We start from the raw sequence: 27,813 nt of genomic DNA, 5'->3' as shown, positions 1-27,813 counted from the left end.
TCATTGAATAATGTAAATGGCTTCATTCATCTTGAAGCTAGACCAACCTCAGAAGCTGCACATTCACACCTCACGCTTCCTACTGTAAGAGCATGTTATCATGAAACAAGCACCCACTTCTAGAAACATCTCTGACAGGCTGAGAGAAAGACAAAAAGACCTGAATAACAAGATGGACTTTCAGAATCCTCTGGGCAATGTGCAGGAAAAGGTTTAGGTTTAGACACAAGTTGCTTGAGGGCTCTTGACCTTAAAGTAGAATCCGTTTAAGCTTTTGTCACCTTCAGCAAAAATTCATCACTGAGAATGATAATTGCCAACAGCATTTGCTTTAAGTGCTTCAGAGGATAAGTGTCTGTTCTACAGTGGGACACTCCATCCACTGCTACAGCAGTAGCAGCCCACTTCAGCTCCCAAATACTACTGTACTTCATTTATTACATCTGATGGGCTTTTACTTTATTGGAATACAGAGTATGGTTTGAAATGAGCAATAACACAGTATACATAGTCAAATGTGAAAAATACTGTACAAGTTTGGAAAAATATGGACAAATTTGTCTATGGATGTCTCATTATTCTTAAGTCACAGCGCAAAATATATACATATAGATACAATCATGGCAGGAACAAGAAACTGGTAACAGTCAATTATTTCCAATTGTTTGGCTTTTTTTGCATAATGTACATTTATATTTATATATATATATATATATATATATATAAGTGTGATATGACATTTGCTATTCTTGGTACGAGCATTTATTCTGACACCCAGCCAGTCCTGTGCACATCCCTGCAGCCTGCAGGACTTCAAAGGCCCCTTTCTGCCACAGTCAGTGTGAGGAGCCACTTCCCCTCAGCCTCTCAGAAATGAAATAAATTAGATTTGCCCCACATTTCTGCCTCTCTTTCTAGATATTGCTTTTTGGAACACAGCTGCGATTCTTCCACGTCCTACGGTCTGTAGGACAATGCAATCATTTTGAAAATTAGAAAATTGGTAATTTCCAAATGAGATGTGAAGATATCTGTGTGAACTGTGAATCGTGTGTGTGTGTGTGTGTGTGTGTGTGTGTGTGTGTGTGTGTGTGTGTGTGTGTGTGTGTGTGTGTGTGTGTGTGTGTGTGTGTGTGTGTGTGTGTGTGTGTGTGTGTGTGTGTGTGTGTGTGTGTGTGTGTGTGTGTGTGTGTGTGTGTGTGTGTGTGTGTGTGTGTGTGTGTGTGTGTGTGTGTGTGTGACTCCCAGGTCCAGTGGGCGGAGCAGCAAGTGGTGAAAAAAAGGAAGAAGAGGGATATCTTTGAAGACCCAACAGATCCAGATTTCCCTGAGCAGTGGTACCTGGTGAGTGGTCTCTTATCTTTGTATTTTACACGTAGTTAATCTGTCACCGTAGCAGAGTTGACGTTGACATTTCTAAAATATCTCATTCGGTGTGTAATACATAACAGCAAACAAATTAGTTGGTGCAGTTGGTCGAAGGTTTTTCCTTTTCTGTATTCCCGAAGAGAGGATCCTCCTCTGCATTCAGATGTGTTAATAGCATATTTCAGTCTCTGCTCTGCAATTATTTCTAATTAAAGCTTGATGGCCTTCTTATCCAGTCGCGTATGAAGAGCTCTCAATAGTTTCAGCTCTGCAGAATCTTATTTGAGACGTATTCATTATCCCAGCAGCACAAGTTATTTATTTCCTTATTGTCAGTCAGAAATGATATAGGCTTAATTTATTACCACTTCACTGCATAAACAGTCAAAAGTGCAATATGATGTATTCCAGGATTCCCAGTTGAATCAGAAAATGAAATGTAAGGACAGGTTGAACACTGATAGCGTGGTTCTGGCTCTGTCTGTCTGGTTATTCACACCTTTTCTCTGAGACCCTTAAATTAGCCATAATCTCCCCTTTTTACCTTTGCCACTGGCAGGGATTAATGACAGTGACTACCCCAGACATATCACCAGTGAATAGAAGTAGTGAAACCGATTCTGCCATTCAGCATTAAACCTCTTATCGTCTCAGTACTCCAACCTTTAATTCTCATATATTTAGTATTCAACGCGGATGTGAGTTGAAAGCCAAACCGGAGTTTAGTGTTAAGGCATATGCTTCCCATGCTGACTTTTTATTTGGCAGTAAAAAACTATTTATTGTACTCGGGCGCTTTCATCTTGGCTAATTCTGGGGATTTCATTTTTTCTTTTGCAAACATTTACTTAAAATATGTATTGAAAGTTCCAAGCCTACATCCAGGAACTGCAGCTTCCGCCAGAGCGGCAGCCAATTTCAATTCATCAAAATTGGATTTGAAGTGTCGATGAATCACCTCTGATCTTCCCTCTTTATGTCGTGGTGCTTGTGTTTGTATTGAGCATATTTGATTTTGACTGGAGTCTTTTCAGCGGGGCAAAGGCCTTTGCAGATGATTCAAGGTGTTCTCACAGCCACGGGCCCTTTCCTGTTCTCTCGGGTGTGTCAGTCACAGCGGATTGACAGCTGAGCAAAAGCCTTGCGTCTCTTTCAGTCCACGCCAACGCACCAAGACCTGAATACTAAAGTAGCCTGGGCTCTCGGTTACACGGGAAGAGGTGTAGTGGTGACTATCCTGGACGACGGCATTGAGAAAGATCACCCCGACCTCATCAGCAATTATGTAAGCACGTCGAGGACTCGCTATTTCTAGACAAAATGTAAGAGAAAAAGGTTATGCCAGTGTGTTTTTTTTTTTTATTGCCACTGTCCTTTCCTGTCTGTTCAAGGACCCTGAGGCCAGCTATGATGTTAATGACGGAGATGCCGACCCCCAACCGAGGTACACGCAGCGAAATGAAAACAGGTGAGTCGGGCCGAAGCAGAAATCCGGCGACGCTGCTACGAATGGATCAGAATCACCCCCCCCTTTGTCCAACCCTTGTTGTTTTCGACTCGGCACCAGCCGCCTCTAAGTGTTGGTTGACAGCGGCTTTTGGTCCAGTGCTCTCGGCTGAAGCATCTGCATTTAGAAACCAATTATACAAAGTTAGAAAGCACTGGTGCAGTCATTCTGCAAAGTCTTGAAAGATGCTCCTGCGGTGCCTCAGTACACGAGCCAAGCAGCACTAGCTGCATTTTGAGATTCAGTCCGCACCTCCCCACGGTATCTAATCCTACACTTGTTTACTGGCCCTCAGTGGTTCATGCTCTTCCCCTCCAGCCTCTGGTCACATTAAAAAACACACTTTTTGACCCAAATGTATCGATGGAAGACTACAGCGCCAGCGGGGGGGGGCGAATCCTTCTCCCCTTTTCCTTCAAACACTGTGGTCTTCTGCCCTTTGTCCAATCCCCCTGCAGCAGATAAGAAGCTGCATGGCACAGCAGGATTTCTCTCAAATCTCTCTTATCTGGGGCGAGTTCCACCAAGCCTTTGTGTGGTTGGTTGTTTTTCTCTTTTATTGTCCATTTCAAAGCGCAGCATCCATTTGCAGTCGGTCGAGGGGGAGCTAAAACAGCAGCTGACTTTTCATGAGATAATAGAAATAGTTTTAGGAGAATATAGTCCAGGAAGATGTTCTGATTTGAACTTTCACATTGTTTTTTTTTTTTTTACTTTGTTTTTCTGTCCCCATCTTTTCATCCTCCGTATTTATTAATCCTGAAAGATGCTGGCCTCAGCTGCTTTATTCAGCAGAGGCCCTCGTTTCTCGTCCTTGAGCGCCCGTGCAGGGCGGCCCGCCCCCCCCCCCTGTCAGCGTAAAGTAGATCCCACTCCGTCCTGCTGATAGGGCAAAGCACCACTGGAAGGGATTACTCCCTGCCTCTGGTTCACTTCAGAGTCCCCAACTGCACCGTGCTATTACTTCAGAAAGACCCTCACACCATCTAGTAAAACACTAACTCTGCCACCCGTGTGAGTGGAATTGCCAGAACAATTACCGTGGACTGGATCCATGTATTGGGACAACCGAGGGTGTGTCTGATGCACAGCGTGGAGCGGCGGCGCTTGGTGCGACGTGGAAACGCATTACATCCAATGAGTTACGTAAACCATAGAGAAATACAGGCCGACAGTGAGTAATGCTCACAACCCCCTCACAATGAGATGATATGAATATATTCATAGGACAACAAAAAGCTGAGGAGAGTCGGAGGCGGGCCTGTGATGGCCCGTTCGTTTGTGCTGCTGACAAGCGGGGCTGATGTTTGAATTCTCACATCTGGGTTTATCCTCAGAGATGCTGCTCTGTAGTCTGCAGCTGGCAGCTCTGGCAGATTTTGGTGAAGGGCGTTCAGTGTGCGTTGAAGGCTGGCTGAAGTGCGGCCAAGCAGGTAATCTGTTGTGCTTCACAATATCATTGTTTTTCTGTTTATTCCACGTGTCCTCTGTTATGATGTCGGTGTGTAGAGGGTGGGGATAGAGCAGAGGCCACCTCCTGTTATTAAACCACAACAAATGGTGACACAAGGGCTGTGCAGTATTGTCAATGCGAGACCAAAATCTCGGTGTATGTATCTATGTATCCAATAGTACAATCTTGTCACTAAACCAAATAATATAGTCATTAATTTTTTAACTAAATCAGTCAAATCCTTTAAGTCACCCTGAAAACTGATTAGGCTCATGTGTAAAATAACAAAGCTATGTGTAACTACTACCATCACATTAATTATGCATCTGAATCTGCACTGCTACTACTACTGGAGATTTTCAGTTGACTTTTTTTTTAATGTTATCTGGGTAAGTGCTTTGTTGTGTGGATTGATTTTTTTTTTTTGTTTGTTTCAGGTTGTTTTAATGTCTCGATCCATCTAACTTCCCCTTGGAAAGCCATTAGCTTCTGTTGAGAACTTTTCACAGGGGGGCCATTAATTGAGATGCACCGTACGATTGTGCAGTGACAGGTTTTATTGGAAAATGATTGGCATGCCTCGTCTGCCCTTCAGACCAACCTCGTCAACACCCACGTACTAAAGTGACTGAAACTCAAGGCCGGGGATGAGAAGGAAGACACATTTTGGTTAATCAAGTTGATTGCATTGTGAATGACCAACAGAGGTTTTTTCACGTCTCTCTCTATCAAATCGCTTTGTGCTTTGTGGAAAATGGCTTTGTTTCTGCGAACAAAGCTTTGCTTTAATACACTGCAAAGAGAAAATGGTAAACGCACCTCCAGCAGACACATGTTTTGCATTATCTCATCTTATTAAATTCTTGATTACTTTTGACCTTAATCAAGGTCGGGCAGCTATCCCCCTGCAATCGAAGTTTAAAAGTTAAATGCAATAATCAATACTATTAGTAACTATGTTTATGGAGTATGAAAATATATAAGAAAAAATGACATTTCTAGTGCGCCAAAATATACAAATTATTTATAAAACTCTAAAGTAAGAAGTGGAAGTAATTAATCCTTATAACCTTCATAACGGATATCTTGATTTGACTTTGAATCATTATTTTATCTCTTACTTAACCAAGCATATTGCTTAAATCAAAATGTGACAGTGTCAGGCTCTAGAGGTTAAATGTCTATGTGCTTCACTGTAAACACCACATTCTAAATGTGTCACTGTGCAGTATTTTGCTTACTTCTCAGAAAATAACCCCCAATCCGCATGGAATTCAAGCTGCAACACCTGAAACGGGCAAAAGGGTCAAATACTATTTATGGGCTTTTTTTCCTCGGCCGGCTGGCAGACACGTGGCGTCTGAAGGCTGAGGCGTTCCAAGTATGTGAATGCAAGTTAAAATAACTCACACAAACTGCATAGATGCATTACGTGATTTGACATAAGAGTTTGTCCTTCTTTCAACGACATGAACAAATGAATTCAGTGGGTTAACCGTGTGAGCAGTGTGAGAACGATATTTTCTCTTATTTACCACTGCAAAATAAATGCTTTCCACTGTTCACACAGCGTTTATCAATTATTGTTTACAAAGCTGCCGCCCTTCGTCCGGCCCGACGGATAATATTCTGCCTCCCGTCGTCTTGTTTGTTCTGCCTTAGTGTTACAGACAGCCAGGTGGTTTTTGAAGGGGAAGTCGGCGGGTACCTCGCTCTTAAATCCGATTTTTCTCTCTTCCTGTCTTCTCTCCCGCTTTTCCTGTTTGACGTGAGAGATGTATTTTTGTCTACAAAAGGGCAGCGTGATTGAAGCTGCTGTCTTTGAGACATTTTGACAGGACACTGTTGAATAGGGTGTGTAAAGAGTGTAAAGATTTAGACAGTTTAGACCACGTTCTGCTGATTATTCTTATTTGCAATAACCTTAACGCTTTATTGCTTGACAGACTGTATGTAGTTGGCTCTCTGTGAGCAGCACTGAGTTGCTTTGCAATGTCCCTCGTGTTGGTCATTCCATCCAGAATAGTTTATTGCCTCTCCTCCCATAGTCCTCCATGCAGTCATGATTTTTATTGGCCTCGTAGTAACGGATCCATTTCCATTTCCGACCCCATTCGTCTTCAAGTTAGATTTTTTTCTCTCCCCGTCCACGTGAGTTTCCTCCCCGATAAGAATGTGCAAGTCAGATGGATTAGACCGGTTATGACCGTTTATGTGTGTACATTCGCCTGATGATGATCAAAAGTTCTTCTCTGCCTTCGGGCCCGTTGTTTTTTGCACTCGTCGCTTTAAGTAGCGAGGAATGCAAATGATCTGTCTGTCTGTGATGTGCACAAAGCACACATATTATTAAATATACACATATTAAAACATGGAATTTTAACGTAACCGATCCTTTACCCTGCAACGCTGAAGACAGTTTGAACCAATCGTTCAAACGCTGCTCACATCTCAAAGTAAAAAAAGGAAAGTTTATATAATTCACAAGAAGTCCTCCTGTAGCAATTAAAAAATAATCTTAGAATTAGTCCTAAAAAAATAAGCAATGTTTTATTTACAACTAATGACTGTAATTACTTGCTTGAATGAGTGGACGCTTACGGCTGACTTTAGAATTGGACCAACACCGAGGCTTCAATGCCAGTGTTTTTTGGCCATGTAGCGTAATTATACTGGTGTTGGATGTGCTGCTTACTGCACATTAGTAGGCCGCACCGTTAAGAACTTTGACACTGTACGGTCTGTGGTCAGAGAGGCGGTGCTGAGAAACATGCACATTCTCCAGTAAATGGTGGAGCAATGACTTGACCAAACACGCTGCCTAATCCTGAGGAGCAATAATGAAAGCATTACTTCACTCCGTCCCTCTGCTCCATCTGATAAGATAAGGGAGGTCACATTGGTTTCGTGAATAGAGTGTCTCTAGTCCAGGGGGCTTTCATCAATGCTTTGTTGGGTCTTTTCTCCACAGCTTGTCTTTGGGACAAAGAATGCATCTTTTCCTCTGACTCTCCCTCTAATATCTACCAACCTCGCTTCTCTTTCTCCCCGATGAGGCGGCGTCGTCGCTAAGCTCTCGTTGTTTATCACCCGTCCCTCGTATGAATTCTTCAGACAACACTTGGCGCGTGACCCCGAGGGCCGCTGCGTATGACACCTTTTTCCAATCGCTTTTAAATGGATATAGAATGGAGGCGTGCAAGCAAAGTGTCTCGGAAATGATCTCATTTTATGGACATTTGACAAATGGAATTGTGGCTTCGCCTCAAACCCTTTTTTGTCTCTGCTCTGGAACGTCCGAGCCTCCCCGGATGTATTAAGCTGTCTGGCTGGTTCAGCTGAATTCATTCCAGGCCAAACACGGCTCATTTGGACGTGCGAAGCCTCTCCGTAGACGTCTCCATGACTTGATGTGTGAGTATTTGCAGCTAAAGGAGAAGCAGACCTCCTGTCAAAGTATTGACCCTCATGGACTTTTATTGAAATAGTCTACGTGACTCAGGCCATTGTCTGCATGCTCTGTTGGTTTGAATTGTTTCTTTTAAAGCGAAGCGCTTGGAGCCAGGCATTTGTTAGTTGGTCATTGAAATTTTTAGATTTGATTTGCAATTCAACTGCAGTAATTTGGCCATCGGTGCTGACTATTTGTACGAGTTATGTGAGGGTGAATAATCACACCTTTCTTTTGATAGTGAAATAATGTGGTACATTTGCAGTATATTTCCCTCTTCGTTTACTCCGTACAGTTCCACCCTGAGAAAATAAATTTGACGACTATATTGCTCTAAAATGTAGCTCGATCGTACGTTTTACAGCGTGAAAACCAACAGATGGAAACTTAAAGTTGCATTAATCACTTTGAAGTATAATTCCCAAGACAAATTGCTCATTAGAATCTGCTCTGGTTCGCGTTAACATGGAGAATGCTTCTGCTACATTCAATTATAGAAGCACTTAAGAGTCACGTATTCTTCAACTATACACCTCGTTTACCAAGTTCTTTTTGTGATAAGCAGCCACAGCACCGCAGTCACTTCCTCACCATCATTTGACTGACTTCTCACTCGTATATTTGTGAATTACATTGATTATCTAATGCTTATTAGGTCATCGTGGCGTTTGATGCTGCACTCTTCAATGAAAAACTGCAGCTACATTACATAACGCTGCCAAGGAATGTCCCCCCCACGTCATAAATCTCAATTCAACCCCTGAGTACATATATATTGTTCTTGGGGGAGCCATCAGCCTCTCATTACCAGCTGCCATCCATGCGAGTTAGTTAGCAGTAAAACAGTGTAGTTTAACCTCTTGATAGCAATAATCATAATTTCACTGCCTTTGTGGTGCATTAATCTTTGCCATGTGTGGTGCCGAGGTCCGTGTTGAGAAATGGGGATCACTTGTTCGAAAATCCCTCGCAGTGGTTGACATCTGAATGAATGGTTTCTCAGGAGGCCGCGTTGCCTCATTCCACGCCGTCTTTCTCTGTAGTTGTTGTGAGTTGGTTCGAGAATGTTTTAAAAGTGTGAATTAGTGGGTGGGTTATAAATCACAGACCCACACGTAGTCTAATCAGAATCCCGGCTGGAGGCTCTGACCCTGTGGAAATCATTTTTGGCTCCTCCAAAACCATGTTGTGTCCATAATTAGCTGTGTTTCCACACAGTGTGTTGTTTCCTCGGGCATCTCTAACTGTAATCAGCAGACAATCTTAATGATCTGCGCTGAACGGCGAATGCTGCTTTCGCCCCCTCCACTCGCGGTCGGATCACACCGCTTTAACCCCTCGAGTCAACGCTGTGAAGTTGGGGACTTTTCATTGGATTGATTTTACAGGCAACTTGTGGTTGCTCTATGCGGTTAGAGTTTAACGTTTGCAAAGTGTTGTCGTGTTTGACGCCTCAATGACGCTCTGTGGGGAACCGCTTTATTCTCAGAAACCACTGGTTGAAGGTATTAATGAGAGAAAAGTTCATTTGCATCAATAACATCTGCTAATCTGATTTGTCTGGCTTTTGACCGTCATGGTTCAGTTAAAGTTAGTCTTCATCTTGCTCCTCTGGTTTCACCTCGGTTACTCTTTGTAAGATCAATCAGAAAGGGTTAGAAGGACATCCGTCTGAAGCTTTGTGCGCGCCGATGTATAGTGTTCACAGAAGATTTGTTAATTTGGAGGTCTAAAGGGGTTAATGGTTTCACAAAGTTGAATCGTTGAGTTTTATTGACCCTTTGTGTGACTCCGCGTCAGATGAAGACTTTGCCAAAGGGAATCACCCACAATGCATTGCAGCGTGACTTTAAACATGGGGTGGCCAGTGGAAGCCGGGAGACGTAACCATAAAAAGGTAAAGTTAGAGTTACCCACACACATTAAGGATGCTTGAACAGCAAAATAAATGTATCAAATACTTACTTTATTTAAAAATTTTAAAAAATGGTGCACAGAAGACTTTTTTTCCCCTACAAACTAAAACTAAAAAATGTTGCAGCTAAAGGACAGAAATATTCTCATGTGAAACCACTGAAACGGCTTCCCAGTAGAAAACTGATTAACAAAATATGTTTTCACTGACTTAAGACATTGTAAGGCAAAATGGGTTTGAACATATCCCTAAAAATCCCTCCAATCACCGCCTCTTTTTTCTTTTGTACGTAATAATTGTGGTAATCTAACTTTGACAGACACGCGTATAAAGCAGTGCAGTTTTTACACCTGCGTTTGCCTCTTTGTTCTTGGTGTGCTGTGTGAGAAACAAAGCCAGTGTGTCCTTGACACTTTGTTCGAGTCATCTTCAGCCAAAAAGGTGTTTTTTTTTTTTTTTTTTGGGAAGCGATGCTTGAATTCTCCAGCTGCTCTTAACGAATGTCCCCTTCAGCGTGAAAGTCATTTTCGAGGCTCTCGCACTTATCGTCACAGCCCCGGCAGCCACAAAAGGGGCCACTGGCTTCGTGTTTCTCTTGTGACTTTGCCTTTTGTGTTTTGAGCTTCATCCTCGGTATTGTGTGGAGGCGCCGCTCGGGTTCGTCATCTGCTGGCGTTTCGCCGCGAGCAAACGGTTATTATATTCTGACGCTGCTGCTTTCTGTGTGAATCGCCCCTGTGTGATCTCCCCATTCTCCTCTCCTGTGACCCTCTCCCCAGGCACGGGACGCGATGTGCGGGAGAAGTTGCAGCAGCGGCCGACAACGGCGTGTGCGGCGTCGGTGTGGCCTACAACGCTAAGATAGGAGGTGAGTGACGCATGCTGCTGGGATTTTTATTTTTTTCCCAATGAGAAATAATATGCAAAATAATACTCGCACTGAAATGAATTAGCGTACTGCAGGGGGGGTTTTGCATCTGCCAAATTCCATTTATTCCAGCTAGTCTTTCAGCAGATATTTCTCTGGAAAATGGGTTAATTTTGGCTTTTTTAACATTATTTAAAAGGACGATGCCTAGAAAGGTGTATGTTTCATATTCAAATGTTAACATGATTAATGTATTTTTATTTCAAACCAATAAAGATAGTAACACACTCAACCTATGACACAATTCTTCCAGCAATTGGATGACAATCCCATTTTTGTAAGTGTTCTGTTGCTTGTTCCGTTAAGAAGCAACAAAACACTGTTAAGATAAGATAATCCTTTATTAGTGTTGAAGCAGAGACATTTACAACAATGCCTTCATTTAATGTTGCGCTGAGGCCATAAAACTGACTTCTCAACCCTTCACTTTCCCCTGAGGTTTGCACATGATAAAGTGTTCCAACAAGGCTTTTACTAACTTTATTCACCAAACAATCTGTCAGTGACATGATTGCAGCCAACAAGACTCAGCGGGGCCTCGTGGAGCCCTGAGCGCCCCCCCCCCCCCCCCCTTCACAGATGTTCCTCATAATTCTGCTTCTTTGTCTTCATTAACATCCATCTCCCGATGGAGAACGGCCTCGTCCTCGTAATTTACTCCTCCCTGAATCTGTTCGTGTCAGGAGATTGTTCATAAACAGCTGTGATTTGCTCCCAAATTCCTCTGTGTGCGTGTGTGTGTGCGTGCGTGCGTGCGTGCGTGTGTGTGTGCGTGCGTGTGTGTGTGTGTGTGCGTTCCTACCCGCTGCCTCTGACTTGCTTGACAATAGTGTCTTCTTCATAAGGAATCGTTGAGCTGCAGGACGTGGATGAGAACAATGGCGGTTTTACAGTCGGAGAGATCTGCCCGAGCAAACATTACTGTTCAAATGTCACGAGTCTCCATGCCAACGCAGTCATTAGCGCTTGGGCTGCGTCTCTCCTGGCACGCGTCTTTTGAGGCCGGTTTGTCGCGAACGGACTATTTGAGTCTTGATGTGCGCGGCGGCGGCGGCGGCGGTAGGGCTGCCTCTGAGGTCCGCCGGTCTTTTCCCAGTAATGGACCTTATTTCACTGCACGCCGCTCTACAGCCATTGATGTTCCCGAGCAGGGATCCGAGGGCGCTCACTTCAAAGGCTCTGGCGGGGTTTTTTTCCTTCAGGTGTGATGAAAGGTGACATTCAGCGCCGCCCCGCGTGGGGCCCCACAGGGCGTCCGGGGCTTTGTAACCGCTCGGCTGGTTCGGGCCGGCGTGCGCAGCGTTCCCTCTTTGCTTTTGTCCTTTCTCGGCGTTGGTCGGGGGGGGGAAGAGAACTAGCCGTTCCTGGCTTGATAACCAGCCGGGTTTTTAAACGTGACGGTAAAAAAGAAAAATACGTCCATCAGAGCAGCATCTGCTGCGAAGAAGAAGCGTACGCTTACTCATTAAAACGACTAGAACTCCCACTTCTGTGTGGCTGTTTGTTCTTTCTGTGGCAGAAAATACGAGTTCTTTCAGTCGTGTTAAGTTCCCCCTCGTCTTCATCCCATGCTGTTTTTCTCCAAGTCAAGTTTTGACACTTCCCCAACTGCCTTAAACATGAATTCACACGCCCACTATTGTTATGTTCAAAAAACCTTTGGGCGGAGGCAAAGAACTCAAGGATTTGTTAAGTTATAATAAAGCGGTTTTAATAAAATAATGAGTTGTGATGTAGAGATGTCCTGAATCTCCACAGGCCACGACTGACTATGCTTCCACTCTAGAACCACCCGGTCTTATCTTTTTGATTTATTGGAAGTTTTATGAGCACACTAAATGACAAGATAATTGTCACACTGTTCACTATCCATTTAACATGGTTCCCTCTGTCACTCTGTGTGCTTTGGGTAACCCGCTCCGCTCTGCGTGTCCTGGTCGGCCTGCAGGGGTTCGCATGCTCGACGGCGAGGTGACGGACGTGGTGGAGGCCCACTCTCTGAGCCTGAACCCGCAGCACATCCACATTTACAGCGCCAGCTGGGGCCCGGAGGACGACGGCAAGTCACTGGACGGCCCGGCCAAGCTGGCGAAGGAGGCTTTCATCCAGGGAATCACCAAGGTGAGTCGCGCCGCATCCACTTCCATTGACAATCTTCCCTGTTTCTTGCGTCATTCAAATCGTCAGCTCCGCGTTGCTACGCGGGTGTTTGTGTGCTAAATATGACACCGAAGCCAGCGGATTGTTATCTTAGCCGAAGGAAACCCCTCCACGGTATCACAAAAAGAACGTCTTTGGGTTTGGTTGAGCTTGAGGACAGCAGAAAAAGGGTCTGTCAGGGAGTTAGGAATGTGTCTTAGCTCCTGTTAAAGCGGGGAAAACACACCGATCAATTGGGAAGCAGACAGAGACACAACACCACAGCTCTTTATGGTTAGGAGAGGCGAAGGGTAGTTTGTGACACTCTGTCTGATGTCATCGTTTCTCATGTGTCGGCATGCTGCATCAGCTGGATGATCGATGGGAGATTGAAGGAAATAGAATCAAAGCAGCAGTCAGCGACGCACGACAATAAGTCAACCCAAAGACCACAGTGATTTTTTTTTTCATGCAAAAGAATGATTCATATGTCACAATGGGAATTGCTCCACACATGGTGGTGTGTTAGTGAGGAGGAATTGCACTGACAGCAGCACAATACGGCCTTTCTGCTTCAGCATGTGTCCTCCTGGCGCTGAGATAACGTCTAGCATCCAGGATTTTACTCATCCGGCCTCCTGCGAAGGCAGCGTTGGGTCATGAATCGTGCAGGAAGGTTTAGGTAGAGCCACAAGACTCTCTGACACGATCCAGACACCGTCAACACATTCAAATGACATTCTCCCCACAAACCTGTCGTCATTTGTGCTATTGAGGGGTTTTAAGTGGAGAATCAGGAAAATTAAATGAGAAATCATGTTTTAACAACTCTAAAAAAAAGCTTTTTTTAAAGTCTGCGTTCAGGTGAAAATGAGGTCTCTTGGTACCTTTTCAAGTTGTCAATAAAAAACAGTTTTACAACATCAAGGATGAGTAAAGCACAGATTCAAATATCTTTCTAATTTGTCAAGACTGAAAAGCTACAATACTGGAACTGATGATGTGAGGACATTATGTATGATTATGAATTATTAATAATGTTTTTTTTTGTCTTTTACTAATTATTTCTGCTCTCTGTATGTGGGATTTTACTCTACTTTTATCTTTTTTGCCATCACACAGTATTGTTTTGTTATTGAAGAATATTTTATCTGCCCACTTGCCTTAAACCGTATGTGGATGAAGACATTTTATTCTTAATGTCAGTGTCTGGGATTATTTTCTTTTGAGTAACATGATTAGTGATGAAAATAAATGTGTTGGAAGATTATAATGATGATCATACCTATACAAGCACTGTGATAATAAGTCATGATAAAAGGCAGCTCTCTAAAAGAATTTCTTAGGGGGAAGAAATAAAACCAATTAAAAGGTCATTTGAAAATGTTTCAAATGGACACTGAAGTTGACTTGACTTCCATCCGGAGGGATTTCAGAGCTTTACCGTCTTGCAGAGGACCCTCTGTCTCCAGGTCAGGGGTCAGCAACCAGGCTGCAGACCTCAGAAATCAGCCTGTTAGTCACAGATAGAAGATCAACACTGAAAACAGGCAGGGAAACTTTACAAATCATGTCTAGGGATCATCAGGTAACTAGTGCAGGGAGAAATGCCAGAATTGAGAAAATCCGTCCCTTTTTTGGGGCATTTAAGCGATTACAGAGTAGTGATCTAATCAGCTGGAGACAAAAGCACTGCCACGGTCCAACCAGCCATGTTCCCCGTTGACATATAACAACCTTTGTTACTTTGCTAAAATGTGTGTGTGTGTGTGTGTGTGTGTGTGTGTGTGTTAGAAGCATACAGTCTCACTGCCAAATATCATGTTGTCATTTATCATGCCCTCAAATTGTGTTGTGCTTGAGTAGATTTTGTAATTACATTCCTTGTGTTTGCTTCCTGATGCTCTGGCCTGACATTATGACGCATTAATAAGAGCTGTGCCTGCGGCGGCTCGTAAGCAAACGCACGCAAGTGACAAAGCGCACGCGCACGCAGACGAACGTCTCGTTCAAGGACGATGTTTGAATGCCTCTACACCAACAGGGACGCGGTGGACAAGGCTCCATCTTTGTGTGGGCCTCGGGTAACGGGGGCCGCGAGCAGGACAGCTGCAACTGCGACGGCTACACCAACAGCATTTACACCCTCTCCATCAGCAGCACCACGCAGTCCGGCAACGTGCCGTGGTACAGCGAGCCCTGCTCCTCCACCCTCGCCACCACCTTCAGCTCCGGGAACCCTGGGGAGAAACAGATAGTGAGCGTGCACGCCCACACACACACACACACTTTGAACGTCTTGCCGTTTTGTGTGGGATTGTTTTAATACTTTGAATGCCCAACGCACTATAAATGTCAGCGTGACAAAAAGCATCCAAATCGCCCTCACGCATGGACGGAACCTTTTCAAGTGTGCATACACATTAATCTCCTCTCTGGAAAAATGAAACAAAAAAGGGCAGCAAATTGCAGAAATCTGAGTGACTGATGTAGCATACAGTGAGCGAAGCTGACTGACAATGAGAAATGCCACATGCTTCCGTCAAGCTGCTCGTCTGCTGAAGGAAGAGTTGCCTCCGAGACATTGAACATTAACATAAAACAAACCAAACATCTGCCATTTCCTTCAAAATACACCAGAGACCTGCTGCAGGCGAGCAGACATAACTCATCAAATAGATGAAATTGAAGTCACTCTGAAATGTACGGCAGCTGTTGGCTTGTTGCTCTGCTAGTCAGAAGCTGTCGTTTGCTCCATCAGTGAGTTCATAGAGCTTTGGTTTTTTTTTTTTGTTTTTTTACAAAAATCAAGTATTCAGTTCAATAAAAAATGTCCCTAATGAAGTAGACGAAATGCTCATCAGAAGTTCCTCAGTAATTTGTTCAGACGATCTTTTTGACGGATGATGGGTTCAAACCCAAATGGTTCCGTTTAGAGCTGAAACCAGCAGCAAAACCTTGACAAATGACTAATGACTAATGATGAAGTATGAAGTGTTGTTTCACGCGGCTCTGATGGGGTGTGCGTGCTGACGACGCGCGACGGCCGTTAGCGCCTCGATGTGTCGGGTCAAAGGTCGTAAACCGGAAAGCTGCACCTGACCTTTGTAGCTGTCGTGGCCCCTCTGGCTTTTTCTCATTGGCGTCATGTCCCCCCCCTCCCCCCCATCATGACCCAGACAGGCCTCATTGCTTTCTGGCCACGGCAGACACGCGTTGCTGGAGGTGTACGCTGAGTACTAACACACTCTGCCTCTCAATCACCTGACCCGGCTGGCCTGATTTGGCCGACTTTCACTTCCCCCGACTGTGACCTTTTGGCGGAGATCCACAGACCTGAGACTGAACCTGCTCCCCTCCCCACCCCCCCCCCCCCCTCCCCATCTCAATGTGTCATATTAACTGTGTCTGAGCCTCCATATTCCTGTTCACTTCCGCTCTCTTCTCCTGTCTCCAAGGTGACCACAGACCTGAGGCAAAAATGCACCGACTCACACACGGGGACGTCCGCCTCCGCCCCGCTGGCTACTGGCATCATTGCTCTGGCTCTGGAGGCCAAGTGAGTGAGAATGAACCTCCTCCTGCAGCAGAGCCTCGGCCCTGGTGGCAATTTGATCTTGCAGTAAACACGGATGGCGTTGATGTGTGGAGAAGGAATTGCTTAGTGACACTTCTGGGAGGAGGTTAACACCATTTTATTCACATAAGTAAATGACGTGCAATAGATAAGTCGTAGTCTGTCGATGTCAGCATTGACCTTGGAAGACTAATTTAAAACAGTATTTTCAATTACAATTTCTATGACAATATTAACACCAGCATTTATATATTTTATGACCGTACAATATAATACTAAATATAATAGTTTAAGAACTCTAAAACGTTTGCATTAGCTGATTTCTCAACTGCATTTGTTCTTCTTTGTGTGCGTGTGTGTGTGTGTGTGTGTGTGCGCGTGTATGTGTGTGTGTGTGTGTGTGCGCGTGCGTGCGTGTGCTCCCGTCTGGAAGTTGTTATTGGCTTAAATTTGAGCCCAGAAATCTGTTCCTCAGCAAATTGAGCTTTTAATAACCTGTTAATTAGTCCGACAAATCAGCAGCTGCAGCGCACACAGACCTGTGAATACCTGCAGAACGTCTCTCATTATCGCTCACCAAGGACGCCAGGTGTCACAACCAAAGTTTCCGTCAGCGGCGCCAACGCGTTTCGCCCTTTTCTTCGTATCTTCGGTCGTATCTTTCGCCGCGTTGATTCCTCATCAGTCAGCTGTCATCACTTAGCTCACTTCCCCATTAGCGTACCGACGGGTGTCGAAACCAAATCCAGTATTGCCTCGCCACCCGGGCCTCGGCCGCGTTCCACATGCTCAGCATACACACGTTTATCTCACCTCCCCCGTCATGGGAGAAGGGCCCTGATTGACAGGCCTAAAGTTTACACCATTAAGGTTATCTAACACCACGGCGCAGTCGGCTGTGTTCTCCCGGCAGGTAGCCGGTAATAACGGGGTAGTTTTTTATCAAAGTGGGACCACACGAAACATCACAGAGATGGAATCATTTAATAGGCAGAGTGTTGTGGCTTTCTGGTGTTTCAATATTTCACCGTCCCCCTTCGCTCCTGGCGGAGGTGACATTGAGGGGGTGGGGGTGGCGGAGCAGGGATCCCACCCATTTCTAACACACCAGAGGATGTGAGATGTGAATGCTGATACGGGCAGAGGTGACACCAAAGTGCCATCCTGGATCTATATCGGTCTGTGGTGGCGGTCCACTCAGGACGCATCGTCTTAAAACGCAGCGCCGTTATCTCATCAGCGGTGTCTTAAAGGCTTTTTGTCCTAATTCTTCCTCTCTGTGCTTCCTTAATAAATCTATCTTCAAAAAAACACGCACTTTTATTAGTCTTGTACCGGTGGAAGGTGACCTCATCCCCCCCCCCAGTCCCAGACCTCATTAGAAACATCATTACGGAGAGGTCTAGACACAGTACTTCACACCGCCGTATCTACTGTTTTACAGTGTTCCGTGACCTTTCAACACAGTAGGTTATGATGGACCTTTTTAATGCTGGAGTTTTAAACCATGTTAAAACCATAACCTTTGTTATGCTTGACTGGCACATCGCTCGGGGCTTCCCTTACGCCTCGCCGTAATATTTTAGAAATATATCTCATATTTCAGGTGCGTCCCGCCGTAACGCAAATACGTTTCAGGACGTGACTCAAGGGACAGCACGGTGACTCCGCTTTCCCTCCCGTCTCTGCCTCCGCAGTGTGAACCTGACCTGGAGGGACATGCAGCACCTGGTGGTGAGAACGTCCCGGCCCGGACACCTCAGCGCCGGGGACTGGAAGACCAACGGAGTGGGACGCAGAGGTGGGGCGCACGCTACTCCGGAACACGCACACGTGGTCTTCTATTAAATGTGTACTTCCATCCTTGGCACACAATAGAATGTTTATTTCTGAGCACATCCGTTATATAACAATTTTTATATAATGAGTAAATTGCTCAATAATGACCTCTCACTCTGTTCCTTGGAGACTCACTCCATGTGTCCTCGGGTCTCTGCATGCAATAACAAAATTTTACAGTTTGAGTTCTGTGCAAAACGATTGGATCGAGTTTTGTCTCCACATTTCTCCAATATGTACAAGTTACTCCTCCTGCATTGTCCCACGAGAAAAGATCCCAAAGGATTTTTTCATATTTTTTTTTTTCCCCGATGGCTTCATTTTAAGCCACATTTGCATAATCCCTAACGTCCATGTTTTTTCACAGACGGAGCCGTAAGCCACACTGAGCGAGACAGCAGCCTGCTGCACAACACAAAGTCCAGATTCTGAACAAAGAAAAACCCGACATCAGCTTTATGCTGTTATGTGGCTCACACGTGAACCCACATCATTTCCTGACAAACCTTGACCCGGCAGAAGTGCACAGCTAACGTCATTGCCAGGGCCAGATGACTGAGCTGCAATTATCCTCTTGGTCCATTTAGGCTCTAGTGGAGTCCTGACTAATGGCACAATTAACAACACACGCTGTCTGCCCCCTACATGAGGTCGACTGTGCAAGACCCTGCTGCTGGCTCGGGTGTTCCTTTCAATAACAAAAATAACTAATAATAATCGTCCGATAGGGATGGCTGGGATTGTAAAAGAATGGATGGTCGACTGCCAGCTATTTCTCTTTTGGAGATGTTATCTCATGGTTTCCGCCCACCAACCTGCCGCTGTCTTCGTCTCCCGTCTTCTTTCCCCACAGTGAGTCATTCGTACGGCTACGGGCTTCTGGATGCAGGTGCCATGGTGGCTCTGGCACAGGACTGGACCACAGTGGCGCCGCAGCATCAGTGTGTTCACACCATGCTCACACAACCAAGGTTCTCTCTCTCTCTCTCTGTGTGTGTGTGTTCCACCATGCAGCTCAGCCTGATCGATGTCACTGTATTCTCCTTGGAGCTGTGACGTTCATGTAGATTTCTGCAGCCACACAACATTAACCAAGCTCCCCCCAACCCCCCTCGTAAAACCCGCAGAGACGTCGGGAGCAAGCTGGTGTTCAGCAAGAGCGTGGACGCGTGCTGGGGACGACCCGACTACGTCAGCTCTCTGGAACACGTCCAGGCTCGCATCACTCTGTCCCACAACCAGAGAGGAAAACTGGCCATCCATCTCATCAGCCCACTGGGCACGTGTTCCACCTTGCTGTTTCCCAGGTACACAGTAAATGCTCCTCTATACACACACACACACACACACACACACATCTCTTTCTCTGCACAACCACAATGCGCCCACAAGTTGACTCTGTGGGGAAAAGACTGTGTTCTACCTCAGAAATAAATCGCCCAATCACCTCATCTCCCCTTTTCTCCCAGGCCCAATGACTTCTCCTCTGAGGGATTCAACGACTGGGCCTTTATGACCACCCACTCGTGGGGCGAGGATCCTCAAGGGGAATGGACACTGGAAATAGAGAATGTAGCGGCTAATGGACGTGACCTTGGTAACCCAACTCATCACCGGGATTTGTTTAGTCTGCTCACGTTGCATTCGTGGAAGCGCGCACTGCCCCATTAAAAGCGCTGTGGCACATGTTCATGCTTCTCAAATTAGCCTCTGCTCAGTTCCGGGCTTTCTGTATCCCTCTAACGCATTTTTTATAAATCAATGGGCTGCATTTTCCTCCAAAATGCAAACAGCAGCATATTTCTCAGGAAAGTTTACTATGGAAGTCCTAGAATCTGGTGTGTCTTTGGTAACTAAGATATGAAGGCATCACCTCCTCCTCCACCGCTGTCTTTGGTCCTTCTTCATCGATTCCTTTTCTTCCCCCCTCATATCACACTGTTCACTCTCTCTAAAGAAGTGTTGCTTTAATATTTCTGTCTCTTCCAACTCTCTCAGTTGTTTTGAGTCAGTTCACCCTCATCCTGTGGGGAACTGGATCGAGCGTCGTCAACCCCTCCTTGTCTGACTACCCTCGACCGTCCAACAACAGCTGCAAGACCTTCGATGCCCAGCAGATCTGTATCGGTGAGATCATTCAGGCAATTCACACAAACTTTGATGGAATGGGCTCTTTTTGTGGGGGGGGGGGGGGGGCCGCGGCTCGCAGTCATCTAACTACGAAGAAAGCCGTCTTTGTGGGTCTGTGTGTCCTTAGCGTTTTGTCGATCTATTTTACACACGGCTGCTTTAAAGTATGTGTCGTATTGAAGATGATTCAATTTAGTATTTCTCTATTAACAAAAAACATTTAAGCCTTGAGAGATTTTCATACATCACGCATAATTACTTCTTCCTTGATTACTTTAATTAATAAAAGAAAAAAAAATCTTAAATTAAAGTCTGTCTGCTGGTCATCTTTATAATCCTGGGTATTGTCCCCTAACTATGAATCCTTAGTTTCAACAATCGAGTCATAGCTGTTCTTCTTATATTATATATATTCGTATATATTGTGGTTCCTAACAAATCTATTCACACACACACACCAAGCCCAGCTGCTTCCGGATTGATTTCCACCACGTTAAACTGTGTTCAGATCCATTTTTCTGCTGCTCCTGTCCAGAAAATCCTTGGACGAAGCTGAAAAAATGTACTTTTTGTAGTTTTTGATGGGTATGGTCTTGGCACTAGATCCTTCATTACAGGCTGTTGGTCAGACTGTGTCGGATATTTCAATCTGTGAACAGAAGGTGTCTATTTATAACCTTAGTATTAGCAAGTATTCGAACAATTCTTCTCCATCAGATCAGACTTCAAAACAACAAAAATCATTTGAAAACATAGCTAAATTAGCAATGATTCATCAGTTAATTACCAAAAACAATAATTGAAAATACCAAACTTGGGAGGTTGCAGCTTTTCAAATATGAGAATTGTTTGCTTTTCATTATCTCGGGCCGTTGGTCCCATGAAAGAAGCATGAGACTGAACGTTGCTTTTGCTTTCATCTCCCACGCTGCTTTCAGAGTGCAGCCCCGGCTTCTCCCTCTTCCTCCAGGGTTGTGTGAAGTTGTGTCCGCCGGGCTTCGCCTCCGGCCCACAGCTCCTCAACCTCTCCCTGGAGAACTGGGTGGACCTGTCCTCCGTGCAGGCCTGCCTACCCTGCAACGCCGCCTGCCTCACCTGCTCCGGCACGGCGCCTACAAACTGCCTCTCCTGCCCGCCTCACAGCCACCTGGTTCTCACCGCCTGCCTGCACAAGAACCAGGTCCAGCGCAAATCCCCTCCACCTGGGGGCCTGGAGGTCGACGGGGCGCGGCCACAGGGCGAGAGCCCCACAGCGGCGGGGGACGGCGGAGGAGGAGGAGGAGGCGGCGAGGAACCGCCGGAGCTGGGCGTAGCGCCGTCCTCTCAGTTGCCGGCGGTGGTTGCCGTGCTCAGCTGTGCCTTCGTCCTGTCTGCCTTCGTCGGGGTCTTCTTCTTGCTGCAGATGCGCTCGGGCGGCGCTTCTTCGGGCTGGAGGACCAAACTGCCCTCTGTGTACTCGCAGGCGGGGGTGCGGGCGGGCTTCGGCTTTGGCTGGGGCCGAAGGCGGGAGAGGAAGGCCCGCATTTGCTACAGGGGGATCCCCACTGTGTGGGGGGACGAGGACGTGATCGCCTTCCAGTCTGAATCAGACAGCGAGGAGAGGACCGCTTTTATCAAGACCCAGAGCGCGGTCTAGCTGAAGCGGCGTCTGACGTCGCGGCCGCTTGTCATCAGCGTTTAGACCTGGATGTACAGAGCTGATTCACGCAGGGGGATCACAAAGGCTGCGCAAAAACCAGAACGCAGGCCTTGCTGCCCCATCAGCACACCACCCAAATGCACCACGCTGTGTTTTTTTGCGTAGTTATGAACATTTAACAATGTTTGTTAATGTATCTTATTGATTAATATTAGATGACAGATGTATTCATGATGCATTTGAATCTTGAATACTTGAATCGTGCAAAAATCACCCGTTTGAGGTGTTATGCAACTGTTATTTGTTTTGATTGATCAAAGCTTAACCATATTTTGTCCAGTTCGTCAAAGAAATATTCTACAAACTAAGTATTGCACTCCCATAAAACTGAGGACTTATCAGAGAAATTGAAATCAAAGCACCAGAGGACGAGGTATCCTGGCATTTATTTCCAATAAAGATACAAATCCATGTCGTTGTTGCAGACTTGTTGAAGCCCCTCCTAACTACCCAAGAACGTTATACAACCCTAGTGAGCGAAGTAGTACTTTCTGTGGCAATTAGACTGCTTCTCTGAGCCACTTTTCCTATATATACATTAATTTGTAGCCTCAAACACCTGACCACAGGCAGGACATTTTGTATTCTATTGTATCAGATTCGTAGCAGATTGTGTGCCGGCGGTCGCCTATTCATTAATACTAAAGGAAACTTCAAATGGAAGCATCGTTCAGCGTGCCGGGGCAGCACGATAAAACACCCCGTCGGCTGTTTTTAGGAGAGCGAAACTGGAGGAAGCTCTGTTTTCAATCCCTGCAAAGTGGGAATTGCCACCACGGCAGAGACCCAAAATCCCATAGACTTGTTGTAAAGTAACACGGTTTCTGAATCCCGCTGCTTTGCTGACCTTTACAGCACTGCTGTGGTTTCTGCTGGTAAGAAATGACATTATATTCTCTTCATTTGTCCCCACAGAGCATATATTGATTCTCTCCAGAACATCTTCATCATGGTAAAGCTCTTTCTATCTTTCTTGTGAGCTCCCCGCATTGGGAGACAAACACAGGCTTTATTTCCTCATCTATAACAGTGTAGACCCCCACGCAGGTTGAATCAAAGTCCTTTCGTATAACAACAAGTACAGTGATTAAGTAATGAGATCTTGGATCACATTTTCTATGCTTGTTTTGTATCCTTTTTTTATTTAACTGACGATGGATGTTGATATTGTGCAGATCAGCCTCATGCTGGAATAAAAACTGTCTGTTGCATAGATGGACTGATGTGTCCAAACTGCCAGATTATTATTATTATTATTGTTTTTTGCATCTGACACAACGACACCGACAGAGAGCAGATGGTTCATCACTTCTTCACTACTGTACATTATTGAAAGTATGTCCCCTTCACTGATGGCGCTTTGGTTCAACAGGGCGCCACCATTCGGGGGGTTTTCTCCGTAATATCCAGTTGTAGGCTTTTAAGAAACCAGTTTCAATAAGCTGTTCCCCTGAAAGTTTAAATTAATATAAATGGAAAAGGTTTGTATGCATATGGAAACTTAAAAGATGCCAGCTGGTTGCAGTGTTGTTCATTAGCAGATTTTCTTCATAACACGCTCTAAAACTCAGGTAACTGGGTACATGGGGAAAGGTACATTAATTCTGAAGTCCATAATTAGATCTGCCAGGAGAACTGGCTGCACACAGCAAGCGCCACGCTTTTCATTCTAAATGCACAATGTGTGAAAATAAAAGTGCGTTGCATTGACTCATGGAGTTCAAAAGCAGAAGGATTTAAAAGTTCTTGTATCCTTTACATCATCATTATGCTGGTTGTCATTGGTTCTTTTGTCACATACTCCTTTTTTTTTTTAGCCTGTACTAATTAGCAGTCATTGTCGGAACAATAATGCCCACAAAATATTTAATTAAAATTAGGGCCGGGACTTTAGCGCGTTAATTACGATTAATTAATTACAATGTGAATTAAGATTAATTAATTACACAAAAATAACACATTAAACATTTTTTACGCATTTTTACGCATTCTTATTTTTTGCACCGCGGAACGTTTCTTACTGGATGAGTTTCGGAGGACCGATTATACTGGAGCACCAACTAGCGACCATGACTTCAGACAACAACAAACCACAGTGAACATGAACGAAGAAGCTGACGAGACCGTGTCGGGTGGCCCCGTGAATGGGAAATCTTATTATAATAAACACACGGATGGAAGCGTCGATAAGAGCGTGGTTGTGTGCAAGCTGTGCAACAAGGAATTCACATCGAGCCTCAAGTATCACCTCAACGCTAAACATTTAGCAGCTAGCGTGGACGTACAAGGACCCACACCCAACCCACACTGCACCAGATGACTGGTTTAAGGACCAGGGTAACTAAGTCCACGTCTGAAAAAATAACCAATGTTCTGAATGTACTTGAAGGTATTGGTCTACTTAAAAAAACATAGTTTACAGAAGGTCTACTTACCTATAGGCTACCTGAATTTCTGAAAGTACTATATTTCTAACATTTTTTTACCCTACATATTTTGACTTTTTTCACAATATTTTTTTCCCATGACATGACTGGAATGATCTTAGATGGAGCAACCCACACGTCCCTGTCACTAATGCCAAATGCCCCAACCTTATCTGGGTTCAACCCTCAAGGGACATGGTGGCTCTTCCTAAATCCTTTTTTACTTTTGGGTAACTGACATTTATAAAAAATCATAATGGGATATTGCCCCAGAGACGGATTGGTGCATCTTGGAGGATCAACCATGCTATTCATCCTTCCTGCATTGGTAAAGGCACCAGTGAGTTGAATTTGAATGTAACAGAGAATTGGAGGGTGGATGCACTAAAAAGGGTAAACAAATCTACACCCTGTGCCAGACTGTCAGTTTAAGGTTGTCCACAGGATGCCCTGAAGTAGACAAACATGTGATTGTCTTGAAAAATGCCCTGAGGCTGTAATAAGTTTCATGTCAGTGTGACCACTGAATGAGACACATCTGCTCATCTTTACTGACTCTCCCGTCAAAAAGGTGGAACCCTATAGGCTACGTAGCATGGCTAATAAGTGCTAAAAGGCTAAAGCAAAGCAATTAACATGCAATTCATCATCATCATTCAAAAGATTCTTCATCATTCTTGACAATGCCATCATAACTCAAGTGAACGCGCCTTGTGTTTCTGCATAACCCCCAGGGTTCACTTCTCTGAAACAACCAGTGGGGACAATGCCCCCACTACTACCTCCGCGGTAGTGCGCTCAAGACTTGGCGGGTGGGATTTGAACCCACTGGCGGTGCGCACAGAGGCTTTTGGCACCCTGCACTCACCCCTACACTACCAGTCCTGGTCACATTTTGGCAACTTTGATTCTCCTATTTAACCTTGAGCATGTGAGTTAAACATCAAAAGTCTTTTTAAATGCTATTTCAACATCTGGGCTTGAACCCACAACCTTTAGGTGTAGGCCAGGGGCTAATGTCAGCAGCTCTTCCACTGTGCTACTTCACCACACACTAACCAACCCTTTGTTTGTTGTATTTAACCTTGAGATTGCTACTCAAACCTGAAGTAAAGCCAAAGGCTCAACCCCAAGACTGGGCTTGAACCCACAACCTTCAAGTGCAGTGCAGGGGCTTATGTCAGCAGCTCTTCCACTGTGCTACTTCACCACACACTAACCAACCCTTTGTTTGTTGTATTTAACCTTGAGATTGCTACTCAAACCTGAAGTAAAGCTAAAGGCTCAAACCCAAGCCTGGGCTTGAACCCACAACCTTCAAGTGCAGTGCAGGGGCTTATGTCAGCAGCTCTTCCACTGTGCTACTTCACCACACACTAACCAACCCTTTGTTTGTTGTATTTAACCTTGAGATTGCTACTCAAACCTGAAGTAAAGCCAAAGGCTCAAACCCAAGACTGCGCTTGAACCCACAACCTACATGGTAAGGACAGTAGCTCCTCAGCTCTTGTGCTGCACTACCTCACCATGCACAAATTAAATTTTTGTTTCTCGTATTTAACCTTGAGACTGCTAATCAAACCTCAAAACTCTTTCAAAGCAGAAGTGATGTCTGCATGAAGGGGCATGAACCCACAACCTCAGACAGCAGGTTGGAGCCTGCAGCCCTTCAGTTGTTCCCTTGTGCTATTCAAGCACATGCCTCATTTTGTCCGTTTCTCATATTAGACCTTGGGATTGTTTACTAAACCTCAAAACTGTTTCAAAGTTTACAGTTTGAAGCCCTGACTGCAACCAAACCCTCCTTCTGAGAGAGCAGGTTTGAACTGAGGATCCTCCACACTTCAGCCTTCCTGCTATCTCCCTGCACTGTTCCACCACACACTTGTTGATGCTTTTGAATCCAACCTCAATTCTCATAGATTCTCAGGCTGGAATCCACAACCGTTCCATACCGTTACAATAGAATTGCAGGTCAAGTAAAGTCATATAATGGCATTTCTAATAAAGCCCTAGTTGATTTCACTACTTTTATGCTGTGATCCTTATTTCACTTTTTTCGACATGTGTGCTGATGCCCGTGTGTGAATTGAGAGGATCCATACCGACTCCCCTATGGAGCTAAACCAGTCTGAGGGTCCTCCTCAGCTGATGTGGAGAATAAATCTCGGAAGAAATAAACACGTTTGACACACGGCACCTTGAGGAGAGAGAATCAAATCCCAAATGTGGATCAGGAAGGTCAGCTTTGATTCCACTAGAGACACCAGAACTCACGATGATTCACAGTGTCACTGTTTGTTTAATTTAAAATTAGGGCCGGGACTTTAGCGCGTTTATTACGATTAATTAATTACAATGTGAATTAAGATTAATTAATTACACAAAAAATAACACAAACTATTGCTACACTTGTCTGCTGGAATTGGTTGAACAAAAATAAAAATTTATGTGAAAAAAATTACTTCTCACTGTTCTCGGGTCAAATATTTATGCAATTAAAATGCGCTTAATTTCGATTAATTAATTACAAAGCCTCTAATTAATTAGATTAATATTTTTAATAGAGTCCCGGCCCTAATTAAAATGTATTCTTAAAAGAGCACCGTTGGGGCACATTTCCCCTCCACATCAATTTGACACCGAGGTTCCAGTCTACTTATTCCCGCCAGGCCCCCCCTGCTTGTGCTGAATCTGACGCTCATAGATAAGGAACCATTGAGAAACAGCAGAGTGAAACAGTAGCCGAGCTAGGAGGGGGAGGGGGGGGGGGGGGGGGGGGCGGTACAGTCAGCGCCCCCCCCCCCCCCCCCCACTTCCACACGCGCAGTGCAGTGATCCCTCTCAGGCCTCAGGCGTCCCCACCACCACACTCTGTGCTGCTGATCCCTTTTTATGACACAGGGGTGAAAACGTACTACTTTTCCTGCTCTGTTTACCATCAGGTCAACTCCTTTAAAAGCTCCAGCCATCTGACTGACGGCATCTGTGCAAAAGGGTGTCCTGCTGGACTGACTCAACATTGCCCTCCTCCTGATGGATAATCAATTGAGCCGCATGCAAATAAAGCAGATTCTCGAGAAATAGATCTAATTTCAGATGGAGAAACTGTTTAGAATCTTAGTTTTGATCTTTATTCAATCCTCATCTCCTCTGTTCTACTGCCGCTTTAATCCATCATGAATAATTAAATAAGAGCTCTTGCCTTCACATGTTCTCTGCTCAAACAAAAACTGCGCTAGAGCAGACATCACATACTAAAAAAAAAGACATTGTACAGATATTTAGACACATAAAGGGAGATGAGCCTATGCCAATGAAAAGTGAATATAGAATATAAAATGTGGTGAAAACCTGGTCTCAAAGGACCGTAAGGGGGGG

The 27,813-nt window shown here is 44.9% G+C and overlaps 1 protein-coding gene across 2 annotated transcripts in view; it reads left to right on the top strand.

Annotated features, from left to right (window-relative positions):
- furinb (furin (paired basic amino acid cleaving enzyme) b) overlaps positions 1-23,998 on the top strand; it is a 51,916-nt gene extending 27,918 nt beyond the window's left edge. For both annotated transcript variants that reach the window (XM_037450612.2, XM_037450611.2), the window contains exons 4-16: positions 1,249-1,344; positions 2,525-2,653; positions 2,760-2,836; positions 10,474-10,562; positions 12,571-12,743; positions 14,806-15,018; positions 16,220-16,320; positions 18,036-18,139; positions 19,031-19,148; positions 19,305-19,484; positions 19,647-19,774; positions 20,176-20,304; positions 21,246-23,998. In XM_037450612.2, coding sequence (XP_037306509.2) covers positions 1,249-1,344; positions 2,525-2,653; positions 2,760-2,836; positions 10,474-10,562; positions 12,571-12,743; positions 14,806-15,018; positions 16,220-16,320; positions 18,036-18,139; positions 19,031-19,148; positions 19,305-19,484; positions 19,647-19,774; positions 20,176-20,304; positions 21,246-21,943 — 2,235 coding nt within the window. In that variant the 3' untranslated portion in view covers positions 21,944-23,998. The remainder of the gene's footprint in view (positions 1-1,248; positions 1,345-2,524; positions 2,654-2,759; positions 2,837-10,473; positions 10,563-12,570; positions 12,744-14,805; positions 15,019-16,219; positions 16,321-18,035; positions 18,140-19,030; positions 19,149-19,304; positions 19,485-19,646; positions 19,775-20,175; positions 20,305-21,245) is intronic.
- Positions 23,999-27,813: the final 3,815 nt, after the last annotated feature.

This window comes from Pungitius pungitius, chromosome 6 (assembly GCF_949316345.1).
Source record: "Pungitius pungitius chromosome 6, fPunPun2.1, whole genome shotgun sequence".
Lineage (NCBI taxonomy): Eukaryota > Metazoa > Chordata > Actinopteri > Perciformes > Gasterosteidae > Pungitius > Pungitius pungitius.
The sequence above is the reverse complement of the archived record's forward strand: the minus strand, read 5'-3'. Positions and strand labels throughout refer to the sequence as shown.